The sequence below is a fragment of the Mastigoproctus giganteus genome, chromosome 12 (genome assembly GCF_048544385.1).
Source record: "Mastigoproctus giganteus isolate SK-2022 chromosome 12, ASM4854438v1, whole genome shotgun sequence".
NCBI classification, from domain to species: Eukaryota; Metazoa; Arthropoda; class Arachnida; order Uropygi; family Thelyphonidae; genus Mastigoproctus; species Mastigoproctus giganteus.
Genome location: NC_143586.1, coordinates 126,085,594 through 126,110,557, shown reverse-complemented (window position 1 = coordinate 126,110,557; position 24,964 = coordinate 126,085,594). Strand labels below are relative to the sequence as shown.

General features: G+C 40.0%; 1 protein-coding gene across 3 annotated transcripts in view; it reads left to right on the top strand.

The window, feature by feature from the left end:
* LOC150077402 (liprin-beta-1-like) overlaps positions 1-24,964 on the top strand; it is a 400,264-nt gene that overhangs the window by 114,306 nt on the left and 260,994 nt on the right. For all 3 annotated transcript variants that reach the window (XM_090386092.1, XM_090386090.1, XM_090386091.1), the window contains exon 5: positions 17,410-17,512. In XM_090386092.1, the coding sequence (XP_090242218.1) occupies positions 17,410-17,512 (103 nt within the window). The remainder of the gene's footprint in view (positions 1-17,409; positions 17,513-24,964) is intronic.

Genomic DNA, 24,964 nt, shown 5'->3' with positions numbered 1-24,964 from the left:
TAATCTATAGTAAGGTTTATGTCTTCACCTGGTCTTGCATAAAGATATATAATGTAGAACTGTCCTACTGTACTGGTGATATGGGCGCACACTGCCACTGGGGAGTGTGTGCCCATATCACTATTTTCTTCTAATTTCAGTTTGATCTGATCTACAACAGCTCTTGCTCTTTGAGCATTCAATAGGAAAAGATTTTTAGAGCCCTAGTCACATGTATGTTTTAAATTGCCCATAGTTGGTCCTAGATTGTATAATTTTTCCATTTTTTTTTTTATAATAGGGCATTTATCATCCCTGATACTATGTGCATAGTTAGTCAGTTATGCTGCCTTGCAGGTTGCACTGCTGAGACTTATTTTTGCAATTTTTGTAATCACGTCCAGCTACTGCACAGTGACCATAGACAGGTTCTTTCTGACTTCAGTCTCTAGCAGTAAGATCATATTTATGGCAGTTAAAACATCTTTGGATAGGGAAATGTTCCCTAAATCTATGACTGGTCCAGCCAGCATAGATTCTCTTTTGTCCCTGCAGTACCTTCCAAATTTTCAGTGTAATTTTTGCAATTATATTGAGATGTCCATTCCTTTTATTTTTTGTTGCCCTTTTCAGCAGGAACTCAGCAGCAAATTCATCTGTTGTCATTTCATTGTTAAAGTTTTTGAAGTATATGTCCATCATGAATTCTTTTTCTATTACTGACACAGGTACATCAAAGATTATAATATTTGGGTGTTTTCCTTTTGGTTTTTCAGGGAGCAAGCCCAGTTTTTCCACCTCAGGATGGTTTTCTATTTTTCTTAGCTCTTCTTTGGTTGCTGCTTTGATCAGGACTCCATTATTTCTACTTTTTCACACGTTGTTTACCTTTATTTCTCCCAGATGAGGCCTCAACTTTATTTCCACTGTGTCCGTAACTGCCTGACTGGTTTTATGGGTAGAGTCACTTTTTGCTTTTAGAATAATAATGTTGCTTTCCTTGTTTATATTAGGTTGTTTATATTATATTAGGTTGCTTAGCAGCTATTTGTTTAGCTCTAGTTATGTCCTGTTTGCCATTAACCTTTGCGGCTTGAGCATAGGTTAATGTGTTCACTGTGTTATAGTTGTTCTCCTCAGTTGTAATCTCTAATTTTGTTTTTAACACTTGGTTCTCTGTGTTTAATTCAATCAGGCACTGCTCAGGCATTGTCCAACAGTTCACTATCTGCAGCCTAATTGCAGAAGCAATCCTATTGGTTTGCTTGTGCATGTATTCTTCTAGATACGCTCTGGTTTCTTTTGCTTGTTTGATAGGGTCAGTCAAATTTGTTAAGTAGTCTAGTTTAAGTTCCTCTGTCTTTTGTTCCAACTTTGGAGTTTCTTTAGTTTCTTGATTTTTCCCATTCCTGGGCCTTCTTTGTACTGAGACGGTCAGGAGGAGAGCTATCTAGTTCATTATTATTTTCTTCATTATTAGGGGCTTTCTCCCTGAGCACTCTAACTTCATTTTCAGAGGAGTCTTTTAAGTCATTATTCAGGATTTTGTCATTATTTGATATTTCAGCCATAATTTCTGAATTAAGTACACTTTCGTATCAATAAGTCAATTGCAGACGTTTTAAGTAGTGATTTGAAGTGTAGGCTCACTAGAAGTCAAAAATCGCGATTTTCCAGTTTTGGCCGGAAAACGGCAGTAAACAAAGAAAACTCTCTTATAAACTAAGTTAATTCTGTCATTAGTATTATATTTCTCATACAAAATAACCTTATCACAAACAGTTTTAAGTATAATATATTCAAAATTTTTGGCCTTTTGAGATGTACTCAAACCAGTGACTATGCCAGTGAGCTATTCTTAAAAGCTATATATCAATTATATATTCTTAAAAGCTAATCATAAAAGCTATTCTTACCTGACTTAATTTACTTACCTTCATCTGTGATACTCTTCAAACCTGAAAAATCCATGTTGTAGTAGTTGAAGAAATTCGAGGTTGCGCAAAGTCATCGTTGACTGTCGTCCACTGTTTACATTAAGCAGAGCTTCGTGCAGATGCGTCCATTCACCTCGGTGATTGCAGTGCCTCCCTGGGTACTGTACAATGGGTGCTAATTCGTGTTGTTAGGTACAGTGGTGTGAGGTTATGTTGTTTGTATTGAGTGGTTGTTCTCTTAACTACACAGTAGGCTGCAGAGGACATCAGTTTCTGTCCTTGTACCATGGAGGTAGGCCATCAACTGTTGTTTACACTAAAACTTTGTCCTAATAAGCAAATCCAACATGTGTTTCATGTCAACAGAGTCAGCAGAAATAAATAAATAAATAAATAAAATCTTTAGAATTTCAATTTCAGGTTCAAGAATAGATTTGTTAGATCCAAGAATTGGTCATAGGTTTGTCAGGTCTAGTGGTATACTCAATTCACTCTAATTCAGGGATCTGTCCAGAATCATTTTCTTTGAGACGGTGACAATTGAGGAAACAGATTCAGGCCAACACCTAACCTCACATTTTGAGTTTTACCATGTAGACCACCTATGGAAATCGGAGTGATTATAATCTAGTACAGATGCAATCTTAATGATGAACTAAAGAAACATGTTACTTGTCATAGGAAATTTTTTAGTATGAACAACTTCCATTTAGATGAAAGCCTAGTACATGCAGAAACTAAAGCAGTTGAACTCAGGACCTCAGTGCAGTAGATGCCCTCCATCATGACTTCCTCTGCATCTACATTACCAGATCCATATGAAGGAATCATAACAGAGCACACTGCCCTCAGTATAACTCTATCAGTACCAAACCAACCAGTAGAATGTGATTTCAGCAACAACACTATAGCATCTGCCTATGTTTTGTCGCCCAGGTCTTGAATTGAATATTAATGAATGGTTGAACAGCACAAGGAGCTTCCAGGCAGAACACAAGGAACCATTTACTTCCCTGGACCCATGCAGCATAGGGAACCATACAGGCATGATGTTTACAGCAACCTCTAACAAGCAATTGATAAATAGAACTTCAGGATGTAGTACAAGGAGCCGTGAATCTTCTTAAATCCACATAGCACAGGGAGCTGCACACATTTCAAAATTAAATGCTGTTAGGATTCAGTGCAAAATGAAGTTTTACTTAGACCTCTGCAATTCTAGATACTAGAGACACATGAGATCCACAGCAAAACTATTGAAGTGGATACCCACCTGAAAACAGGAAACAGAGTACCTCATCCTGTCCACTTCTATCAGTGAAGTTCTTTCTGTTTTCTAGGTTTTTGCAACATGGACTTCAGATTATTTCTATTTATAATTTCACTCAATCCAAGCTCTGTGAAATGTGGGTCTTGATCATGCAACACAAGGTGCTATGTCCTATCAACTCATTTGGCACTAGGGATAGTGCCAAATGAGTCAGGACATTTGGACATTTTTATGAACTGCGAGGTTTACCATGATGCCGTTGCAGAATAAGGAGCTAACATAAGGCAATGCTTATAACAATAAGGCAACCCCCAAGGCAGAATGCGCTGGTCCCACAAGAACTAGTAGTTGTTGGTGACTCTATTGTCAGGGAAACGGGCAACATGCTTTGTAAAAAGGATAGGTGGAACAGGACCAGGGTATGTCTGCCAGGGGCAAAGGTTGATGACGTTGTAGAGTGGATATCATCTTTTAAGAGCACAAGAGGTGATATAGTTGTACATGTTGGCACTAATGATATTAAGAGTAGGAGACTGGCAGAATTACTTAACAAGTACAGGTCACTGTTGAACAAAAGCCGAGAATTGGGGTTGAATTTGAAAGTGTCTGCAATTCTGCCCAGACACGATAGGAGGGAGTATATGATGAGAGCCTTGTCGATCAATTCAGCCCTAGAAAGATTGTGCAAGGTTCAAGGGGTAGAATTTTTTTCAGCCTGGTCTGTACTTGTTAACGGGACAGACTGCTTCTACAGGGATGGGGTACACTTAAATAGAAAGGGTGCAAGAATATTTGCTGATGCTATCGAGGCAGTGTTAGGTGGGTCGGAAAACTACTAACTTGGGGGGGATACAAGGACTAATAGTTTAACAGTAGCCACAGGCAGTGGTGAAGGTGATTCTTGCACAACTTCTATTAGAATAAGTAGCAACCTGGAGCAAGGGGTGTTGGGGGTTTCAGGGACGGATGGCAGTCATCGTGAAATAGGTGGGTATATGGGATGTGTTAGGGTAACTAGGAATAGGTGCATGTATGCTTGCATGTATACCAATGCTAGAAGTATAGTAAATAAATTTGATAAATTTGAAGTGTTGGTCAAGACATCAAAGGTGGATACAGAAAGGACAGACAGGATAGGAAGGGAGGAGGTGTTATGCTGTTAATTAAGAAAAACATAAAATCAAAAGAAGTGTACCCAGTTGATATAGATGAATGGTGCACTGTTGTGTCAGTTTGGTGTGACATAAGCACTGCGAAAGCAAAAATAAGAGTAGGAGTGTGTTATAGGCCTAATGACTCGAATGAGTACAATGAACAATTGTGCAGAGAAATAGAGCGGGCTAGTAAATCAGAATATCTTATAATGGGGGATTTTAACTTCCCAGATGGAACTTGTGGATTGGTCACTCGCACACTAGTCAGAATTTTGTTGATTTATTGGATGATTGTTTTCTGCAGCAGCATGTTCAAGAGGCAACCAGAGAGACAGTAACATTCTTGATCTAGTTATCAGCAGTGATCATTCGTGTATTAAGAATTTGCAGATAAAGGAACCACTAGGTGGCAGTGATCACAGTGTACTGATGTGGGATTTACTTAAAAATATAATTACCATCAGGGGTAAAGGAAAGGGTTTTTTCTTCCATAAAGGTGAGTGGTCTCAGACAGTTTTTAAATTCTGTGCAGTAGGATCAACTGATGATGTTACCAACAGTAAATTCTAAGTGGGAAGCATTCAAGGAATTAATCATGGATTCTACTAAAAGTTTCATACCTATTAAGAAATATTGTTCAAGGTTTAGGCCTAAATGGTTATCAAATGAACTAATGAGACTTGTAACAGAGAAGAAAAATGCATGGGATGCATATAAATTATCACGCAACTCAGAAGCCTATGGCAGATGTAAATTAGTCTGTAATCAGGTTACAAAGGAGGTTAGGCAGGCGAAGGCAGATTACGAGAAATCCTTGGCAAAAGATGCTAAGAAAAAAAAAAAAGGATTTCTTTACTTATATAAACTCTAAAAGGAAGGGGTTGAATCTGATTGGTCCACTTGACATCGATGGTTCGACTGTTGATGATCCTGCTCAGATAGCAAACAAACTGAATGAGTATTTTGCATCTACGTTCACACATGAGGAATTATTAAGGTTTGAAAATGGCAGAAGGTTATCAAATTGTAGCAGGGTGCTTAATGATTTTGTAATAACTAAGAGCAAAGTGGAGGAGAAATTGTTGAAGTTAAACATAAGAAAAGCACCCGGGGCGGATGGGATCTATCCAGTTATATTAAAGGAGGCGGCAAAGCAACTAAGCAAACCCTTAGCCATAATTATGAGAGCATCCTTGGACTCAGGGGAGGTTCCCACGGACTGGAGATGTGGAAATGTATCCCCAATTCACAAAGGGGGATCGAAGGGTGACATGAGTAATTACAATAGTTAGTTTAACTTCTGTTCCTGGTAAAATAATGGAGTCACTGGTTTAAGATGCATTGCAGGATCATCTAGACAAGACTGCAGCAATAATTCAGACACAGCATGGGTTTGTTAAGGGAAAGTCTTGTCTGACAAATTTGATTGGTTATTAGGATGTGGTTACAAAGGAACTGGATGCAAAAAATAATTTTGATATCATATGTTTGGATTTCAGGAAAGCTTTTGACACTGTTGCGCATGGAAGACTATTATACAGATTGGAGCAGAATGGTATTAAGGGTAAGTTGCTACAATGGATAAAAGGATGGTTAAGTGGAAGAAGACAGAGGGTGGTAATCAATGGGTGCTACTCTTCATGGACTGATGTTATTATTGGAGTCCCACAGGGTTCGTCGTTAGGTCCACTTTTTTTTTGTATATTTATCAATGATATTGATGTAGGTATATCAGGCTTAGTGTCGAAGTTTGCAGATGATACAAAGGTTGGCAGGGTTGTTAATGACAGTGTGCAGCAGTGTGCTACTGCAACAGGATCTAGATAATTTGGGTAGATGGGCTAAGAAGTGGCAACTGAAGTGGAAAGTAGTGCATATGGGTCGAAGTAACCCCAAAGAAACGGACCAACTGTGTGGTACTACACATAAGGTGGTAGAAAATGAAAAAGACCTGGGAGTAGTTGTGCAGTCAGATATGAAGTTTTCTGAGCAATGCAGACAGGCTGCCAGGGCTGGTCATGGGGTTTTGTCAATGGTATATAGGAATTTTGGTAAAAGGAAGAAGGAGGTGATTGTCCCTCTGTATAAGGCAATGGTCAGGCCTTGCCTTGAGTACTGCGTACAGGTCTGGAGGCCTCATTTTAGGAAGGATGTAGATTTATTTGAGCGTGTACAGAGAAGGGCAACAAGATTGGTGAGGGGAATGAAGGGATCCTCTTACCAAGAGAGGCTTAAGTTCTGCAAATTGCAGTGGCTGGAGACTGAGCACCTGCGCGGTGATCTGATTGAGGTGTATAAGGCCTTGAATGGGTTGAGCACGCTGAATTCTGATGGGATCCTTCCACTTGTTCAGATTACGAACCAAGGGGCATAAATTCAAATTAAGAAAAGACAGAGGTAGAATAGATGTGCGGAAATTTGCCTTTAGCCAGTGGTTGGTTAATTGCTGGAATGAACTTCCATCTGTCGTTGTGGAAGTTGATAGGTTGAATAAATTTGAGGAGGAATTGGACAGGCAATTTAAGGGAATGGTGTGATTGTTTTTTTTTTTTTTTTTTTTTTTTGGCTGATGCTGCATAAGCTCATACACTTGCTTTCTTGCATCACATGCCACTACTACTACTATAAGTACAAACAACAGTGACAATATCAAGCACCAGTTCTTGCTTTAAGCATTCTATTATGTGAAGAAAGAAGTCACTGTTTGTCTTTACTTTGCGGAAAACAGTCAGTAGGAGTCAAGAGAGACAGGACGGGGGGAGGGTTATGCTCTTAGTTAAGAAGTACATGGAATCTAAGGCAAGTGCACCTATAAGCTGTGGGAAAACAAAAATGAGAACAGAATGTGTTATAGACCTCATGACTGTGATGAGTATAAGAAACACCTTTACACAAAAACAGAGTAGGCCAGTAAGTCAGAATGGGAGATTTTAACTTTCCAGATATTGACTGGAATTTGTGGGTTGGTAACTCACACAGTAGTAAGAATTTTGTGTATTTGTTGGATGACTGTTTTCTGCACCAGCATGTTACAGAGACATTGAGAGAAAGCAATACTCTTGATCTGATTATCATCAGTTACTCTTTGTGCATTGAGAATCTGCAAATAAAAGAACCACTAGGTGGCAATGATCACAGTGTATTGATGTAGGATTTATTTAGAGATATAACTTCTGTCGAGAGCAAAGGGAGATGCTTTTACTTTCATAATGTAAAAGCATCTCCCTTTGTCTGAGATTACAATAGTCTCAGACAATTTTTAAACTATTCAGTGGAACCAACTGATGATGTGTTGCCACAGCAAATTCTAAATGGGAAGCAATTAGGGAAGTTATCTTAGAAGCTGCTAGACTTTTTATACCAGTAAGTGATACTGTTTGAGGCTTAGACCTAAATGGTTGTAAAATGCACTGATGAGACTTGTGGCAGAGAAGAAAAATACACGGATAAATATAAAACGTCAGGTGATAGAGAAGCCTACAGTAGATATAAACTAATGGATGCAAGCTAAGGCAGATTATGAAACACCTCTGGCAAAGAATGCAAAGAAAAGCAGCAAAGACTTCTTTACATATGTAAACACCAGAAGGAAGGAAAGGGATGAATCACATTGGTCCCCTAGATATGAATGGTTTAACTTTTGATGATCGTTCTTAGGTTGCTGAATGGCTATTATTTATCTATTTTATGGATACATAATAACCAAAGTACCGCTTGTAGATCTATGTCTCACATGGGGATTTTTTAGGTCAATGATAGATTTTGTCAAATTCTGACAGAGACCTAAATGATTTTGTGAAAACTGAAAGGAAAGTGGAAGAGAAATTGTTGAAGCTAATATAAATAAGCCACACGAGGTGGATGGCATATGTTCAGTTATATTTAGGAGGCAGTAAAAGTGCAAGCAGACCTATTATGTCAGTGGCATGTGCAATGTTGAGTCAGTTTGGTGTGACACAACATTGCACACAGGACCACACTACCCATCTTTGTAGTTCATTATCCTAGTCATTTGGCCTATAGCAGACTCCTACTTTCATTTTAGTTTTTCCAGTGATTAGGTATAGGCCAAATGACTGTGATAATGAACTATACAGACATGTAGTGTGGTCCTGGAGATTGAAATGTCTTATATTGGGGAATTTAACTTTCCAGATATATATAGTCAATCAGACGTATGGGATGCAGAGTTTGAACGTGGGGGTGTATAATGGGTACAGAAAGGCCAGGAGTAGAAGGAGTTATACTCTTAGTTAAGTCATATTAATGACTTTGAAAACTTTATGACTTTGAAGAGTATAACAAACAAATATACAGAGAAATACAAATGGCTAGTATATAAAAATGTCTTATGGGGATTTAACTTTCCAGGTATTGACTGGATCTAGGGGGTTGGTCACTGACACACTAGCAAGAATTTTGTGGATTGTACCATGGAGTCATTTCAATAACTGTTTTCTACAGCAACATGTTAGAGGCAACAAGAGAAAGCAGTGTTCTGGATTTGATTATCAGCTATCTCTTCATACATTAAGTATATCTAGAAAAAGGAATTACTAGATGGCAGTGATCTTTATATATTGTTGTGGGTTATATTTAAGGTATAACTGCTGTCAAGGATAAGTGGAAGGAGTTTTGCTTTTCTACGACTACAGTTATCTTAGAAAGTTTTTAAATTTCTTTCAATGGTACCAATTGATGACATTGCTGTAGATTCTAAATGGGAGGAATTGAGAGAAAGTAATCATAGATATTAAGCTTTTTATATCAAAAAGCTTTAGACATAATGGATGTCAGATGAACTGATGAGACTAATGGAAGAGAAAAAAAATGCAAGGGATGATTATAAATTAGCAGGGGACATGGAATCTTACTGTAAGTACAAAATAATTTGGAAACTAAGGTGGTTAGGCAGGCTGAGGATGATTATGGGAAGTTGTTGGCTAGAATTCAAAGAAAAATAGCAAAGAATTCTTTGCTTATGTTAACACTAGGCAGAGAGGGAGTAACAACATTGTCCCACTAGTTATGAGTGGCATAACTGTTTATGACCTTGTTAAGGTTGGTGAAAACCTAAATAAATATTTTTCATCTACTGTCACATAAGAAGTTCTTAGGAGTAGGAACACCAGAAGTGCACCAAGGGCGCCTCCGTAGCCAGGTGGGAAGGAGCAGCAGTGCGTAGCACACGCTTCTTGATTAGACTGGGGTTCGAGCCCGTCACCACCAAATACGGAGGATGCGGAAAGGTCAGGGAATGACCACCGCATATCCCGGAGCAATATGGCCTTAGTTGCTAATGTTCCTAAAAAAGCAAATAACAACAACAAGTACACCAAATTATAAATTGGAACTAAATGATTTTGATATAACCGAGAAATAGGTGGAAGAGAAATTGCTGAATTGATTATCCCATTTTATAAGGCAGTGATTAGGCATCATCTGAGTGCCTCATATAGATCTGGAAGCCTCGTTTTAAGAAAAGTGTGGATCTCTTGTAACAGGTGCAGAAAAGAGTAACCCAACTATTAAGAACATGAGAAGAAACTCTTATGAAATAACTTTGGTTCTGAATTGCATCACTTAGAAACTAGGCACTTACAAGCAGACCTGATTGATCTCAATCCATTTAAAGGGTGTTTAACCCTTTAAATGGATTGAGTAAACTTAAGGATGGTATTTTAACTCATTCTCAGATGGTGCACAAGGGGACAAAATTTTAAATTAATAAAGGGTGGCTGCAGGATAGATGTGTGAAAATTTTCTTTCAGCCAGAGAGTAATAGATTGTTGTAAACTACTACCTGTTATTTAGGAAGTGAGTAGTTTGAATAAATTTAAGGAAGAATTAGACATATTATTAAATTTTTATTTATTTATTTTGGCTGATGCTCTATAAGCTTGCATCCTTTCAACATTTGCCACTACTGCTAATTATAATAATCTGTCATTTGGTAAATAATCACTTTTTTACCATCTGGATTATACCTAGTGACCAACTTGAAAGCCTGGACTGGGTACAACTGCAGCTGTGGCATATATGAAAGTGAGTAGTTTTGGCTAATATTATGTATTTGCTTGGTTACTTAACATGTTGTTGCATGGGGGGGGGGAGAGAGAGAGAGAGAGAGAGAGAGAGAGAGAGAGAGAGAGAGAGAGAGAGAGAGAGAAAGAAAGAGAGAGAGGTATGGTGGGTTTGGGGGATGTGCTTCAGTTTTTCCGAAGTCAGGACATTAGTCAATTTTATACAGAAGCGACTGGAAATAGTTGGTCCTAATGACTCCCAATGATTTTAGCTTCTTTTTTTTTTGCACTGGTAACAGAACGCAGCCTAGCCACATGGCCCAGTCTGCCTATAGTTTTATAGACTTAAAACTGTGGACAGCCATACGCATTGAATAAGGAATGATAGCTGAATGAAGGGATGGGATTGAATGGGGAGTGAGGATAATAGTCGTGATAAAACTCCACCTACTGTCTTTGTAAGAATGTCAGCAGAGGACTTTGATTTTAGCAGTAGAGTTACCTGGACCATAAGTTTATTTATCACTTGGAGAGCTAATCACAGTTGTCATTAATGCTTGGTGGATATACTTTTATGAGAGAGAGAGAGAGAGAGAGAGAGAGAGAGAGAGAGAGAGAGAGAGAGAGTGTTACCATCAGGGCTGGATTTTGGTATTCTTAGGCCCTAGGCACTTTTATTCTGAAATGTGCTAAAAGGGGGGGGGTAAAGTGTTTCTATTTTAATACTTTGATTGCGAATTACATCAATTAATGTGACTCAAGTTTCAGCTATAGTAAATGATAAACCATTTCTTATAGCTGAAATCGATGGAGCAACCATCACTTCAATTCTTCTAGTTTCGAGAACAGTCGGAAAATAGCATATGCGTATTGAATTGAAGGTGAAAAGAGTGAAGCATTCCCCCCCCCCCCCTTCCTCATAGGCCCTAGGCACTGTGCCTATGGTGCCTAATGGGAAATCTGGCTCTGGTTACCATTGGAACTTACGTAGTTGCCAAAGTTGTTCTTAGTTTTAGAGCTGAGAGTTCCTTAGCTGAATGTTATTCATTGGGGTGCCAAGAAAATGATATTTGATAAATACAGGGAGTCAGTTTGGGTAACCCTATGCAGTTTTCAGTATGCAGTACATTGAAGGTGCAAGATAGAGGTGTTGCTCAGAGTCAGCGGCATGTTTTGAAATATGCATTTCTGGCAGGCTGTCAAAATCAGTATTTATGCACATGTAGCAATTGTTATCAGTTTTTACACAGAGTATGATGGGATCGCACATAGATCAATGTAAAGGGTTTTTTTTGATACTGGAAGGCACTCTCAGTGGAGCTGCATTCATAACATTTTTGATTACAGCTACATTCATATTTCTCAGCAATTCTCCTTATACTATTAATAAGCATCTTTTAATTTTGCTGATTCTGTTTTTGAAATGTTTGAAATAAGTGAACCATTTGAGCATGGTTTTTCCATGCAGAACTGGTAAAATTTAGTGTGATTGTAACTAATTTCTGGTAGTAGTTACACAACATACAGTCAGCTCCAGTATAGGCTTTCTTCTTTTAATTTCATACAGTAGCAAAATGGTATGGCACATACTAAAACTTAGGAGATACAGTAGTAGTAAGAGTAGGAGACCGGCGGAATTACTTAGCAAGTACAGGTCACTGTTGAAAAAAAGCCATGAATTAGGGTTGAATTTGAAAGTGTCTGCAATTCTGCCCAGACACGATAGGAGGGAGTATATGATGAGAGCCTTGTCGATCAATTCGGCCCTGGAGGGATTGTGCAAGGCTCAAGGGGTAGAATTTTTTTCAGCCTGGACTGTACTTGTTAACAGGAGAGATTGCTTCTACAGGGATGGTATACACTTAAATAGAAAGGGTGCAAGAATTTTTGCTGATGCTGTCGAGGCAGTGTTAGGTGGGTCGGAAAACTGCTAGTTGGGGGGGATACAAGGACTAATAGATTAACAGTAGCCACTGGCAGAGGTGGAAGTGATTCTTGCACTGCTTCTATTGAAATGAGCAGAAGCCTGAAAAACAAGATTCAGGATATTTCAGAGACTGCTGGGAGTCATTGCGGTACAAGTAAACACATGGGTTGTGTTAGGGTAGCTAAGAATAGAAACAGGTGCAGGTATACCTGCGTGTACACCAATACTAGGAGTTTGGTAAATAAATTTGATGAATTTGAAGTATTGCTCAAAACATCAAAGGCAGATATTGTTGGGATATCAGAGACGTGGTGTCACACAGATATAAGTAATGCGGAACTGGAATTTGGGGAATACAATGTGTATAGAAAGGATAGACAGGACAGGAGGGGAGGAGGGGTTATGCTATTAGTTAAGAAACACATAACGTCCAAGGAAGTGAAGCCAGTCGACATCGATGGACAGGGCAGTGTCGAGTCAGTTTCGTGTGACATAAGCATAGGGAACTCAAAATTGAGAGTAGGAGTGTGCTATAGGCCTAATGACTCTGATGAGTATAATAAGATATTGTACAGGGAAATAGAGTGGGCCAGTAAATCAGAGAGTCTTATAATGGGGGATTTTAATTTCCCAGATATTGACTGGAATTTGTGGGTTGGTCACTCGCACACTAGCAAGGCTTTTGTGGATTTATTGGATGATTGTTTTCTACATCAGCATGTTCGTGAGGCAACAAGAGGGAGCAATACTCTTGATCTGATTATCAGTAGTGATTCTTCATGCATTAAGAATCTGCAGATAAATGAACCACTAGGTGGCAGTGATCACAGTGTGTTGAAGTGGGATTTACTCAAGGAGGTAACTACCATCAGAGGTAAAGGGAAGGGTTTTTGTTTTCGTAAAGGCGACTATGATGGTCTGAGACAGTATTTAAATTCTATACAGTGGGACCAACTGATGATGTTACCAACAGCAAACTCAAAATGGGCAGCATTCAAGGAACTAATCTTGGAGGCTACCAGGCTTTACATACCAACTAAGAAATATTGTTCAAGGTTTAGGCCTAAATGGTTGTCAGATGAACTAATGAGACAGGTGGCAGAGAAGAAAAATGCATGGGATACATACAAATTAATGTTTGACATGGAAGCCTATGATAGATATAAGTTGGTCTCTAACCAAGTCACAAAGGAGATTAGGCAGGCAAAGGCAGACTACGAAAAATCCTTGGCAAAGGATGCAAAGAAAAACAGAAAAGAGTTCTTTACATATTTAAACTCAAGAAGGAAAGGGATGAATCAGATTGGTCCACTGGATATTGATGGTTCAACAGTTGAGGATCCTGCTCAGGTGGCTAACAATCTAAACGAGTATTTTGCATCTACATTCACGCATGAGGAGTTATTCAGGAAGGAGAATGATGTAGGTAAAGTAAACATCGGCAGTGTGCTGGATGATTTTGTAATAACTGAGAAGAAAGTGGAGGAGAGATTGTTGAGGATAAACATAAAAAAGGCACCTGGGGTGGATGGGATCTATCCAGTTATATTAAAGGAGGCAGCAAAGGAAGTAAGCAAACCCCTAGCCATAATTATGAGAGCTTCTTTGGACTCAGGGGAGGTACCCATAGACTGGAGATGTGCAAATGTAACCCCAATTCACAAAGGAGGATCAAAGGCTGACACAAGTAATTATAGACCTGTTAGTTTAACTTCTGTTCCAGGTAAATTAATGGAGGCACTGGTTAAAGAAGCACTGCAGGATCATCTAGACAAGAATTCAGTTATAGCTCAGACGCAGCATGGTTTTGTTAAGGGCAGGTCTTGCCTGACCAATTTGATTGGATACTATGATGTAGTCACAAAAGAACTGGATGCAGGGAATAACTTTGATATTATATATTTGGATCTTAGAAAGGCTTTTGATACTGTTGCACATGGAAGACTGCTGCACAAATTGGAGCAGTGTGGCATTGGAGGCAAATTGCTACTATGGATAAGGGGATGGTTGAGTGGCAGAAGACAGAGAGTGGTAATCAATGGACACTGCTCAACGTGGACTAATGTTATTAGTGGAGTTCCTCAGGGTTCAGTGTTGGGTCCGTTGTTGTTTTCGGTGTTTATGAATGATATTGATGATGGGATATCAAGTTTAATGTCCAAGTTTGCAGATGATACAAAGGTTGGCAGGGTTGTTAAGGACACTACTGACGCTATGCTGCTGCAACAGGATCTGGAAAGGTTGAACAGATGGGCTGAGAGGTGGCAAATGAAGTTTAACATTGACAAATGTAAAGTTCTACATATGGGAAACAGTAACCCCAGAGCAACGTATCAACTCTGCGGTACTACACTGACAGTGGTGGAGAATGAAAAGGACCTGGGGGTAATTGTGCAGGCAGATAGTTCTCTGAGCAGTGCAGACGAGCTGCAAGAGTAGCTCATGGTGTCTTGTCAATGATATACAGGAACTTTTCTAGCAGGAATAAGGAGGTGATTATTCCCTTGTATAAGGCAATGGTTAGGCCACATCTTGAGTACTGTATACAGGTCTGGAGGCCTCATTTCAAGAAGGATGTAGAGCTGCTGGAACGGGTACAGAGAAGGGCAACAAGATTAGTGAATGGAACAAAGGGTTGCTCTTACGAAGAAAGGCTTAAGTTTTGCAAATTACAGAGTCTGGAGACTAGGCACCGGCGAGGTGATCTGATAGAGGTGTATAAGGCTTTGAATGGTTTGAGCATGCTCAATGCCAATGGGATTCTTCATCTTGCTCAGAATAATCACCTCAGAGGGCATAAATTCAAATTGAGGAAGGACGGATGTCGGATAGATGTGCGGAAATTTGCCTTTGGCCAGCGGGTGGTTGGTTGGTGGAACCGACTTCCATCACTTGTTGGTGAAGTTGATAGCCTAAACAAATTTAAAGCTCAACTGGACAGGTATTTCGAACGAACAGAGGGGTGAAATGGGAGTGGTGTGTTTTTTTTTTTTTTTTTTTGGCTGATGCTGAATAAGCTTGCTTTCTTGCATCATATGCCTCTGCTAATGCTAATGCTAGTGACTAACTAAAATATACACTAGTGTCAAAGTCACATAGCAGGCCAGCACTTGGTTACTATAATGGGTGAACTGATTATCAATAGCTAAATCAGTATACTGTATCTGCAGTGTAAATAAAAAATACTATCGTGGAGGGTGACTTCATACCTCAATTTCTTCCATACCTTTTGTGACACTGCAGCTGCTCAAACACACACTTGCTTTTATTAGCATTAGTAGAGGCATATGATGCAAGAAAGCAAGCATTATACAGCATCAGCAAAAAAAAAAAAAAAAAAACCCTTCCGATTCACCCATTCATTTGCTCCAAAAGCTTGTCCAATTCTTCCTTGAATTTATTTAAGCTATCAACTTTCACAATGACTGATGAAAGTTTGTTCCAGCAATCAAACACCCGCCAGCTAAAGACAAGTCTTTCCTCAATTTGAATTTATGCCTGCCTTATGTGCATAATCTGAACAAGAGGAAGAATCCTATCAGCCATTGAGCTTGCTGAAATCATTCAAAGCTTTATACATCTCAATTAGATCACCTTGCACTTTTATATCCATTGGTGAGCGAATACAGCCCTACTTTAGCTTGAACCTTCAAACTAATATAATTCATGTTGTTGTGTCTATCTTTTCTGCTTATTAAGGACCACCTTTGCAAGGTTAATTGTACTTCTTTTAATACATTTCTTTGCAGACAGCTCTGTATAGGGATAATTCATTTACATTATAACTACCCTCTGTATGTGAAGTATACACTGATGAGCCAAAACATTATGACCAGCGAGTCGTTATGAAATTGAAGCAACTGCAGGTGAACTACGGTGCATCTGCAGGTTGCGACGTGGTATAAAAAACACACAATACTGAGCTCCGTTAATCAGTATTACTCTTGTTTTTCAGATGGGAAAGGCAGCAGACTTAAGCAAGTTTGACAAAGGCCAAATTGTAATTGACTAAGGTCAGAGCATATCCGAAACAGCACAGCTGGTGGGGTGCTCATGGTCAGCCGTAGTTAGTAACTACTGAAAATGGTCTGAGGAGGGAAAACCCATGAACCGCCAGCGAGGTGTTGGACTACATTGGCTCGTCGCTGCTCGAGGTGAGCGAAGGCTGTCTTGGATAGTACGTGGCAACAGAAGGGTGACTGTGGCACAACTAGCCAATAATTGAAATTCTGGCAACGGGAGTAATGTGTCACAACTCACAGTACATCAAACCCTGCTGAAAATGGGTCTGCGTAGCTGCAGGCCGCTCTGAGTAGCCCTGCTAACCACGGTTCACCGGTGACACGCTTACTATGGGCATGCGAGCATTGAAACTGGCCCTTGAGTGATTGAAAGAAGGTCGTGTGGTCAGATGAATCACATTTCCTGTTGCACCACATGTATGGCCAGGTACGTGTGTGTCTTTTACTTGGGTAAGTGATGGTGTCTGGATGTACTTTGTGATGAAAAGAAGCTGGTGGAGGCAGTGTCATGCTTTGGGTGATATTCTGCTGGGATACCCAAGTCCAGTTATCCAATTTCCGGGCACTCTGACATCTACCGCATACCTAAACATCATTGTTGACCAGGTACATCCCTTCATGGCAATGGTCTTCCCCTCTGGCAGTGCCGTCTTTCAGCAGGATAATGCGCCATGCCACCCGCCCTGATTGTTTGAGACTGGTTCACGGAACATGAGGAAGACTTCCAGGTATAGCCCTGATCTCCAAATTCCGCAGACATTAATCCCATCGAGCATCTGTGGTTTGTGTTGGAACAGCAACTCCGATCTGAAGCATCTCAACCATGGACCTTACAGGAGGTAAAGGATCTACTGGTTACATGTTGGTACCAGATACCACAAGACACATTTAGAAATCTTGTAGCGTCCATGCCACACTGGGTACGGGCTGTTTTGGCTGCACGTGGAGGACCAACGTCATATTATGTAGGTGGTCATAATGTTTTGGCTCATTGGTGTATGTACCATATTATATTATTGTGATGTCTGTTTTCAAACAATTATTTTCTCTATTCAGCAGAAGTTTTCTTTTCAAATTAATTATTTTTTAAATTTCAGGGAGAACTAGTTTTGCTCCATGCACAGTTGGCTGAAAAAGAAGCAGAACTTGCATCTTTGAGGACTGCGAACAGCAGTGATAATGATATTCCACTAAATCAAAGTATGATACATTTTGGTATTATAGATTATTAATTTTTTAAAATAATTTTCTCTGAATGAAATTTGTTAGCAATAGCATTAGTAAAAGCATGTGATGCAAAAAAGCAAACTTATATAGCGTCAGCCAAAAAAAAAAAAAAAAAAACCCTTCCCATTTCACCCATCCATTCACTCCAAAAGTTTGTCTAGTTCAGCCTTAAATTTATTTAAGCTGTCAACTTCTGCAACGATAGATGGAAGTTTGTTCCAGCAATCAACCACTTGCTGCCTAAAGACAAATTTCCACACATCTATTTTACAACTGTCTTTCCTTAATTTGAATTTATGTCCCCTCAGGTGCGGCATCTGAACAAGAGGAAGAATCCAATCAGTGTTGAACTTGCTCAAACCATTCAAGGCCATATACACCTCAATCAGATCACCTCGCAGGTGCCTCATCTCCAGACTCTACAATTTGCAGATCTTAAGCCTTTCTTGGAAACGGTAACCCTTTGTTCCTCTCAATAATCTTGTTGCTCTTCTCTGTATTTGTTCCAGCAACTCTACTTCTTTCCTAAAATGAGGCCTCCAGACCCTATGCAGTACTCAAGGTGTAGCCTGACAATTGCCTTATACAAGGGGATAATCACCTCTTTATCCTTGCTAGCAGAATTACTATATATCATTGAGAAAACCCCATGAGCTACTCTTGCAGCCTTCTTACACTGCTCAGAAAACTTCATATCTGACAGAACAATTACCCCCAGCTCTTTCTCATTCTCCACTACACTAAGTGTAGTACCACACAGTTGGTATGTTACTCTGGGGTTACTGCTACTCATTAGCATTAGTAGAGGCATTTGATGCAAGAAAGCAAGCTTATGCAGCATCAGCCAAAAAAAAAAAAAAAAAAAAAAAAAAACCCACTTCCACTTCACCCCTCTGTTCGTTCAAAATACCTGTCCAGCTGAGCCTTAAACTTATTTAGGCTATCAACCTCCACGACAAGGGATGGAAGTCTGTTCCACCAACCAACCACCCGCTGGCTAAAGGCAAATTTCCGCACGTCTATCCTACATCTGTCTTTCCTCAATTTAAATTTATGCCCTCTCAGGTGATTATTCTGAGCTAGAGGAAGAATCCCATCAGCATTGAGCATGCTCAAACCATTCAAGGCTTTATACACCTCTATCAGATCACCTCGCTGGTGCCTAGTCTCCAGACACTGTAATTTGCAAAACTTAAGCCTTTCTTCGTAAGAGCACCCCTTTGTTCCATTCACTAATCTTGTTGCCCTTCTCTGTACTCGTTCCAGCAGCTCTACATCCTTCTTGAAATGAGGCCTCCAGACCTGTATACAGTACTCTAGGTGTTGCCTGACCATTGCCTTATACAAGGGAATAATCACCTCCTTATCTCTGCTGGAAAAATTTCTGTATATCATTGACAATACTCCATGAGCTACTCTTGCAGCCCATCTGCACTGCTCAGAGAACTTCATATCTGCCTGCACAACCACCCCCAAGTCCCTTTCATTCTCTACCACTGTCAGTGTAGTACCACAGAGTTGATACGTTGCTCTGAGGTTGCTGTTTCCCATGTGTAGTACTTTACATTTGTCAATGTTAAACTTCATTTGCTACCTCTCAGCCCATCTGCTCAACCTTTCCAGATCCTGTTGCAGCAGCATAGTGTCAGTAGTGTCCTTGAAAACCCTGCCAACCTTTGTATCGTCTGCAAACTTGGACATTAAGCTTGATATACCATCATCAATATCATTTATAAATACAGAAAACAATAATGGACCCAACACTGAGCCCTGAGGGACTCCACTGACTCCACTAATAACATTAGTCCACGATGAGCAGTGTCCATTGATTACCACTCTCTGTCTTCTCCCCCTCAACCACCCCTTTATCCATAGCAGCAATTTGCCTCCAGTGTCACACTGCTCCAATTTATGGCGCATCATAGCCATAGTTGCTAATGCGCCAAAAAAAAATCCAAACAAACAAGCTCCAATTTGTGTAGCAGTCTTCCATGTGCAACAGTATCAAAAGCCTTTCTAAGATCCAAGTATATAATATCAAAGCTATTCCCTGCATCTAGTTCTTTTGTGACTGCATCATAGTATCCAATCAAATTGGTCAGGCAAGACTTCCCCTTAACAAAACCATGCTGTGTCCGAGCTATAACTGAAGTCTTGTCTAAATGATCCTGCAGTGCTTCTTTAACCAGTGCCTCCATCAATTTTCCTGGAACAGAAGTTAAGCTCACAGGTCTATAATTACTTGTGTCAGCCTTTGATCCTCCTTTGTGAATTGGGGTCACATTTGCACATTTCCAGTCTATGGGTACCTCCCCTGAGTCCAAGGAAGCTCTCATAATTATGACTAATGCTTTGCTTGCTTCCTTTGCTGCCTCCTTTAATATAACTGGATAGATCCCATCCACCCCGGGTGCCTTTCTTGTGTTTATCTTCAACAATTTCTCCTCCACTTTACTCCCAGTTATTTCAAGATTCTGTAGCTTACTGCTAGAGTTGAATACACGTCTGGCATTCCCCTCGCTGAATAACTCCTCATGTCTGAATGTCGATGCAAAATATTCATTTAGTTTGTTAGCTACCTGAGCAGGATCATCAACAGTTGACCGATCAATATCAAGTGGACCAATCTGATTCATCTCCTTCCTTCTAGAGTTTACATAAGTAAAGAACTCTTTGCTGTTTTTCTTTGCATCCCTTGCCAACGATTTCTCGTAATCTGCCTTCGCCTGCCTAACCTCCTTTGTAACTTGGTTGCATATCAACTTGTATCTATCATAGGCTTCTGTGTCGTGTGTTAATTTGTAAGTATCCCCTGCATTTTTCTTCTCTGCCATATGCCTCATTAATTCATCTGACATCTATTTTGGCCTAAACCTCAAACAATATTTCTTAGTTGGTATATAAAGCCTAGTAGCTTTGAAGATAAGTTCTTTGAATGCTTCCCATTTTGAATTTACTGTTGGTAACATCATCAGTTGGTCCCACTGTATAGAATTTAAATACTGTCTCAGTCCATTGTAGTCACCTTTACGGAAGCAATAAACCTTCCCTTTACCCCTAATGGTAGTTACCTCTTTGAGTAAATCCCACTTCAGCACACTGTGATCACTGCCACCTAGTGGTTCATTTATCTGCAGATTCTTAAGGCATGAAGAATCACTGCTGATAATCAAATCAAGAGTATTACTCCCTCTAGTTGCCTCCCGAACATGCTGATGTAGAAAACAATCATCCAATAAATCCACAAAAGCCCTGCTAGTGTGTGAGTGACCAGCCCCCAAATTCCAGTCAATATCTGGGAAATTAAAATCTCCCATTATAAGACTCTCTGATTTACTGGCCCACTCTATTTCCCTGTACAGTTTCTTATTATACTCACCAGAGTCATTAGGCCTATAGCACACTCCTACTCTCAATTTTGATCTCCCAATGCTTATGTCACACCAAACTGACTCAACACTGCACTGTCCAGCGATGTCGACTGGCTTCACTTCCTTGGTTTTTATGTGTTTCTTAACTAATAGCATAACCCCTCCCCCCTTCCTATCCTGTCTATCCTTTCTGTAGACATTGTACTCCCCAAATTCCAGTTCTGCATCCCTTATATCTGTGTGACACCATGTCTCTGATATCCCAACAATATCTGCCTTTGATGTTTTGAGCAATACCTCAAATTCATCAAATTTATTTACTAAACTCCTTGCATTGGTGTACACGCAAGTATACCTGCACCTGTTTCTATTCTTAGTTACCCTAACACAACCCATGTGTTTACTTGTACCGCAATGGCTCCCAGCAGTCTCTGAAGTTTCATGCATCTTGTTTTTCAGGCTTCTGCTCATTCTAATAGAAGCAGTGCAAGAATCTCTTTCACCTCTGCCAGTGGCTACTGTCAATCTATTGGTCTTTGTCTCCCCCCAAGCTAGCAGTTTTCCGACCCACCTAACACTGCCTCGATAGCATCAGCAAATATTCTTGCACCCTTTCTATTTAAGTGTATCCCATCCCTGTAGAAGCAATCTCTCCTGTTAACAAGTACAGTCCAGGCTGAAAAAAATTCTGCCCCTTGAGCCTTGCACAATCTTTCCAGGGCCGAATTGATCGACAAGGCTCTCATCATATACTCCCTCCTATCATGTCTGGGCAGAATTGCAGACACTTTCAAATTCAACCCTAATTCTCGGCTTTTGTTCAACAGTGACCTGTACTTTTTAAGTAATTCTGCCGGTCCCCTACTCTTAATATCATTAGTGCCAACGTGTACAACTATATCACCTTTTGTGCCCTTAAAAGATGATATTCGCTCTACAACGTCATCAACCTTTGCCCCTGGCAGACATACCCTGGTCCTGTTCCACCTATCCTTTTTACAAAGCTTGTTCCCAGTTTCCCTGTCAATAGAGTCACCAACAACTACTAGTTCCTTCAGAACCAGCGCATTCTGCCTTGGGGGTTGCCTCTGTGTCACGTGATGCCCAAGTGCAAGCTCTGGCGTTGATGTGGGCAGCTGAGAGCTTGATGGGCCCCTCAATTTAGTTTCTTCGAGGGCATCCACCCTGTCCTTCAAGCTCTCATATAGGCCCACAAGAACGCTGAGTTGTTGCCTGATATCGATACACTCCTTGCATCGCACACACACAAAGACATCCCCCATGGCAGTATCATGGCCTGTTCCTGATTGCTCTGCAAACATCAAGCAAACAGTGCATTTGATAAGGCTGTGAGTCAGAGGACAACTGGCCCCCTCAGTTCTGCTCTGAGCCACAGCACTTCCATTAGCTTGAGCCTTTTGCTTTGCTGCTCTGGTCTGAGTCATGATTCTATTAATTAATTATTATTAATTATGTTATGTTATTAATTATGTTCAATATAATTAATTATGTTACATTTGTAATCTAAGTCGTTATATGTATTTATTTAAAAGTACAATTTAACTGCTAACAAAGTTCATATGCAGCACTTTGCATTTGTTGAAGTTATACTTCAGCTGCCACCTCTAAGCCCATCTGATCAACTTTTTGAGATCCTGTTGCAGTAGCATACTGTCCTTACTGTCCTTAACAACCCTACCAGTCTTCGTATCATCTAAAAAGTTCGTATTATATAAATACAGAAAATAGCAATGGGCCAAACATGGAGTCCGGGGGGGGGGGGCACCACTAATAACATTAGTCTACGAAGAGCAGTGTCCATTGATTACTGCTCTTTGTTTTATTCCATTAAACCAGCCCTTTATCCATAGCAGCAACTTTCCCTAACTGTCCATACTGCACCAACTTGTACCGTAGTCTTCCCTGTGCAATAGTATCAAAGCTTTTCCAAAAATCCAAGTATGCGATCTCAAAATTATTTTTTGCATCCAGTTCCTTTGGGACCACATCATAGTATTCAATCAAATTGGTCAGACAGGACTTCCCCTTAACAAACCCATGCTGTGTCTGAACTAACTGCAGTCTTGTCTAGATAATCCTCGGTTGCTTCTTTAACCAGTGACTCCATTCTGTTAGTTTAACTTCTGTTCACCTGAAAAGATGTTAAACTAACAGGCCTGTAATTACCCGTCACCTTTCAATCCCCCTTTGTGAATTGGGGATACATTTGCACGTCTCCAATGCGTGGAGACCTCCCCTGAGTCCAAGGATGCCCTCATAATCTTGGCTAAGGACCTGCTTGCTTCCTTTGCTGTCTCCGTTAATATAACTGTATAGATCCCATCCACTCCACGTGCCCTTTCTTATGTTTAACTTCTACAATTGCTCTTCTAATTTTCTCTCAGTTTTTACAAAATTCTTTAGTTCCCTGTTAATGTTTGATAAACTTCTGGCATGCTCCTCCCTTAATAACTCCTCATGTGTGAATGTAGATGCAAAATACTCATTCAGTTTGTCAGTTCCTTAGCAGAATCCTCAACGATTGTACCATCAATACCAAGTGGATCAATCTGATTCATCCCCATCCTTCTAGAGTTTACATAAGTAAAGAAATCTTTACTGTTTTTCTTTGTACCCTTTGCCAAAGATTTCTCATAATCTACCTTTGCTTCCCTAACCTCCTTTGTGACTTGATTACAGACTATCATATCTATCTGTGTCTCCTGATAATTTATATGCATCCCATGCATTTTTCTTCTCTGCTACATGTCTCATTAGTTAATCTGACATCCGTTTAGGTCTAAACCTGAACAGTATTTCTTAGTTAGTATGAAAATCCTAGTAGCTTCCAAGATTAATTCCTTAAATGCTTCCCATTTAGAATTTGCTTTTGGTGACTGAGACCACTTTAGTCCCCTTTAATGAAAGAAAAATCCCTTCCCTTTACTCCTGATGGTAGTTATATCTTTGAGTAAATCTCACTTCAGTACACTGTGATCACTGCTACCCATTGGTTCCTTTATCTGCAGATTCTTAATGCATGAATAATCACTGCTAATAATCAGATCAAGTGTATTACTCCCTCTGGTTGCCTCTCGAACATGCTGCTACAGAAAACAATCATCCAATAAATCAGGGGTTGGCAACCTTTTTTAAGTGAAGAGCCATTTTTGATCTAATTAAGAAAAGAAAAGAAAAGAATGTGAAGAGCCACACCTCAGCTCAAGCTTGGTAGGGGGGAGTTTTTTTTAAGAAATGGAATAGAGTGGGAAGGTGTTATTAAAAAATATATATATTTTGAAATATTACTTATTAATACTGAAAAAACTAACGAACATCTAATTAGGTACGAATTAATGTGAGTTTTGCTGCTGAACTTCCTGACTGAGTCTCTCTACATCAGGTGAGTTGCCGAAATTTTCATCTTTAAACATGCTGAGAGCCACTTATTTGAAAAGGCAAGTGATTTATAATATGAATTCATGTACCTGTCACAAACACTACGTACACACGTTATTATTTTGATCCTGTTTTAACTATTTTATATTTGCCACTGCCAAAACGATTAACCTTTGACACCTTACAGTACGTGTGCTCTGCTGGTGATGCGCGGGCGGGCGCCTCCGTAGCCAGGTGGGAAGGAGCAGCAGTGCGTAGTACACGCTTCTTGATTAGACCGGGGTTCGAGCCCGTCACCACCAAATACGGAGGATGCGGAAAGGTCAAGGGAATGACCACCGCATATTCCCGGAGCAATATGGCCTTAGTTGCTAATGCTCCTAAAAAAAACCAAATAAGGTGATGCGCGGGCAAACTAAACTGAGAAATGTTTACGGCTTGTGCTGAAACTATACTATATTCACATCACTGCCCATGCCCGCTGTGTGCCATACTTGTTGTACATATGGGCTGAAAGTTAAAGAGCTGCAATTACAAGATCAAAGAGCTGCATGCAGGTTTTTGACCCCTGCAGTAAATCCACAAAAGTATTGCTAGTGTGCGAGTGACCAACAAAAAATTCTGTCCCATTAGTTTGAATTTGTTCCACCATGTA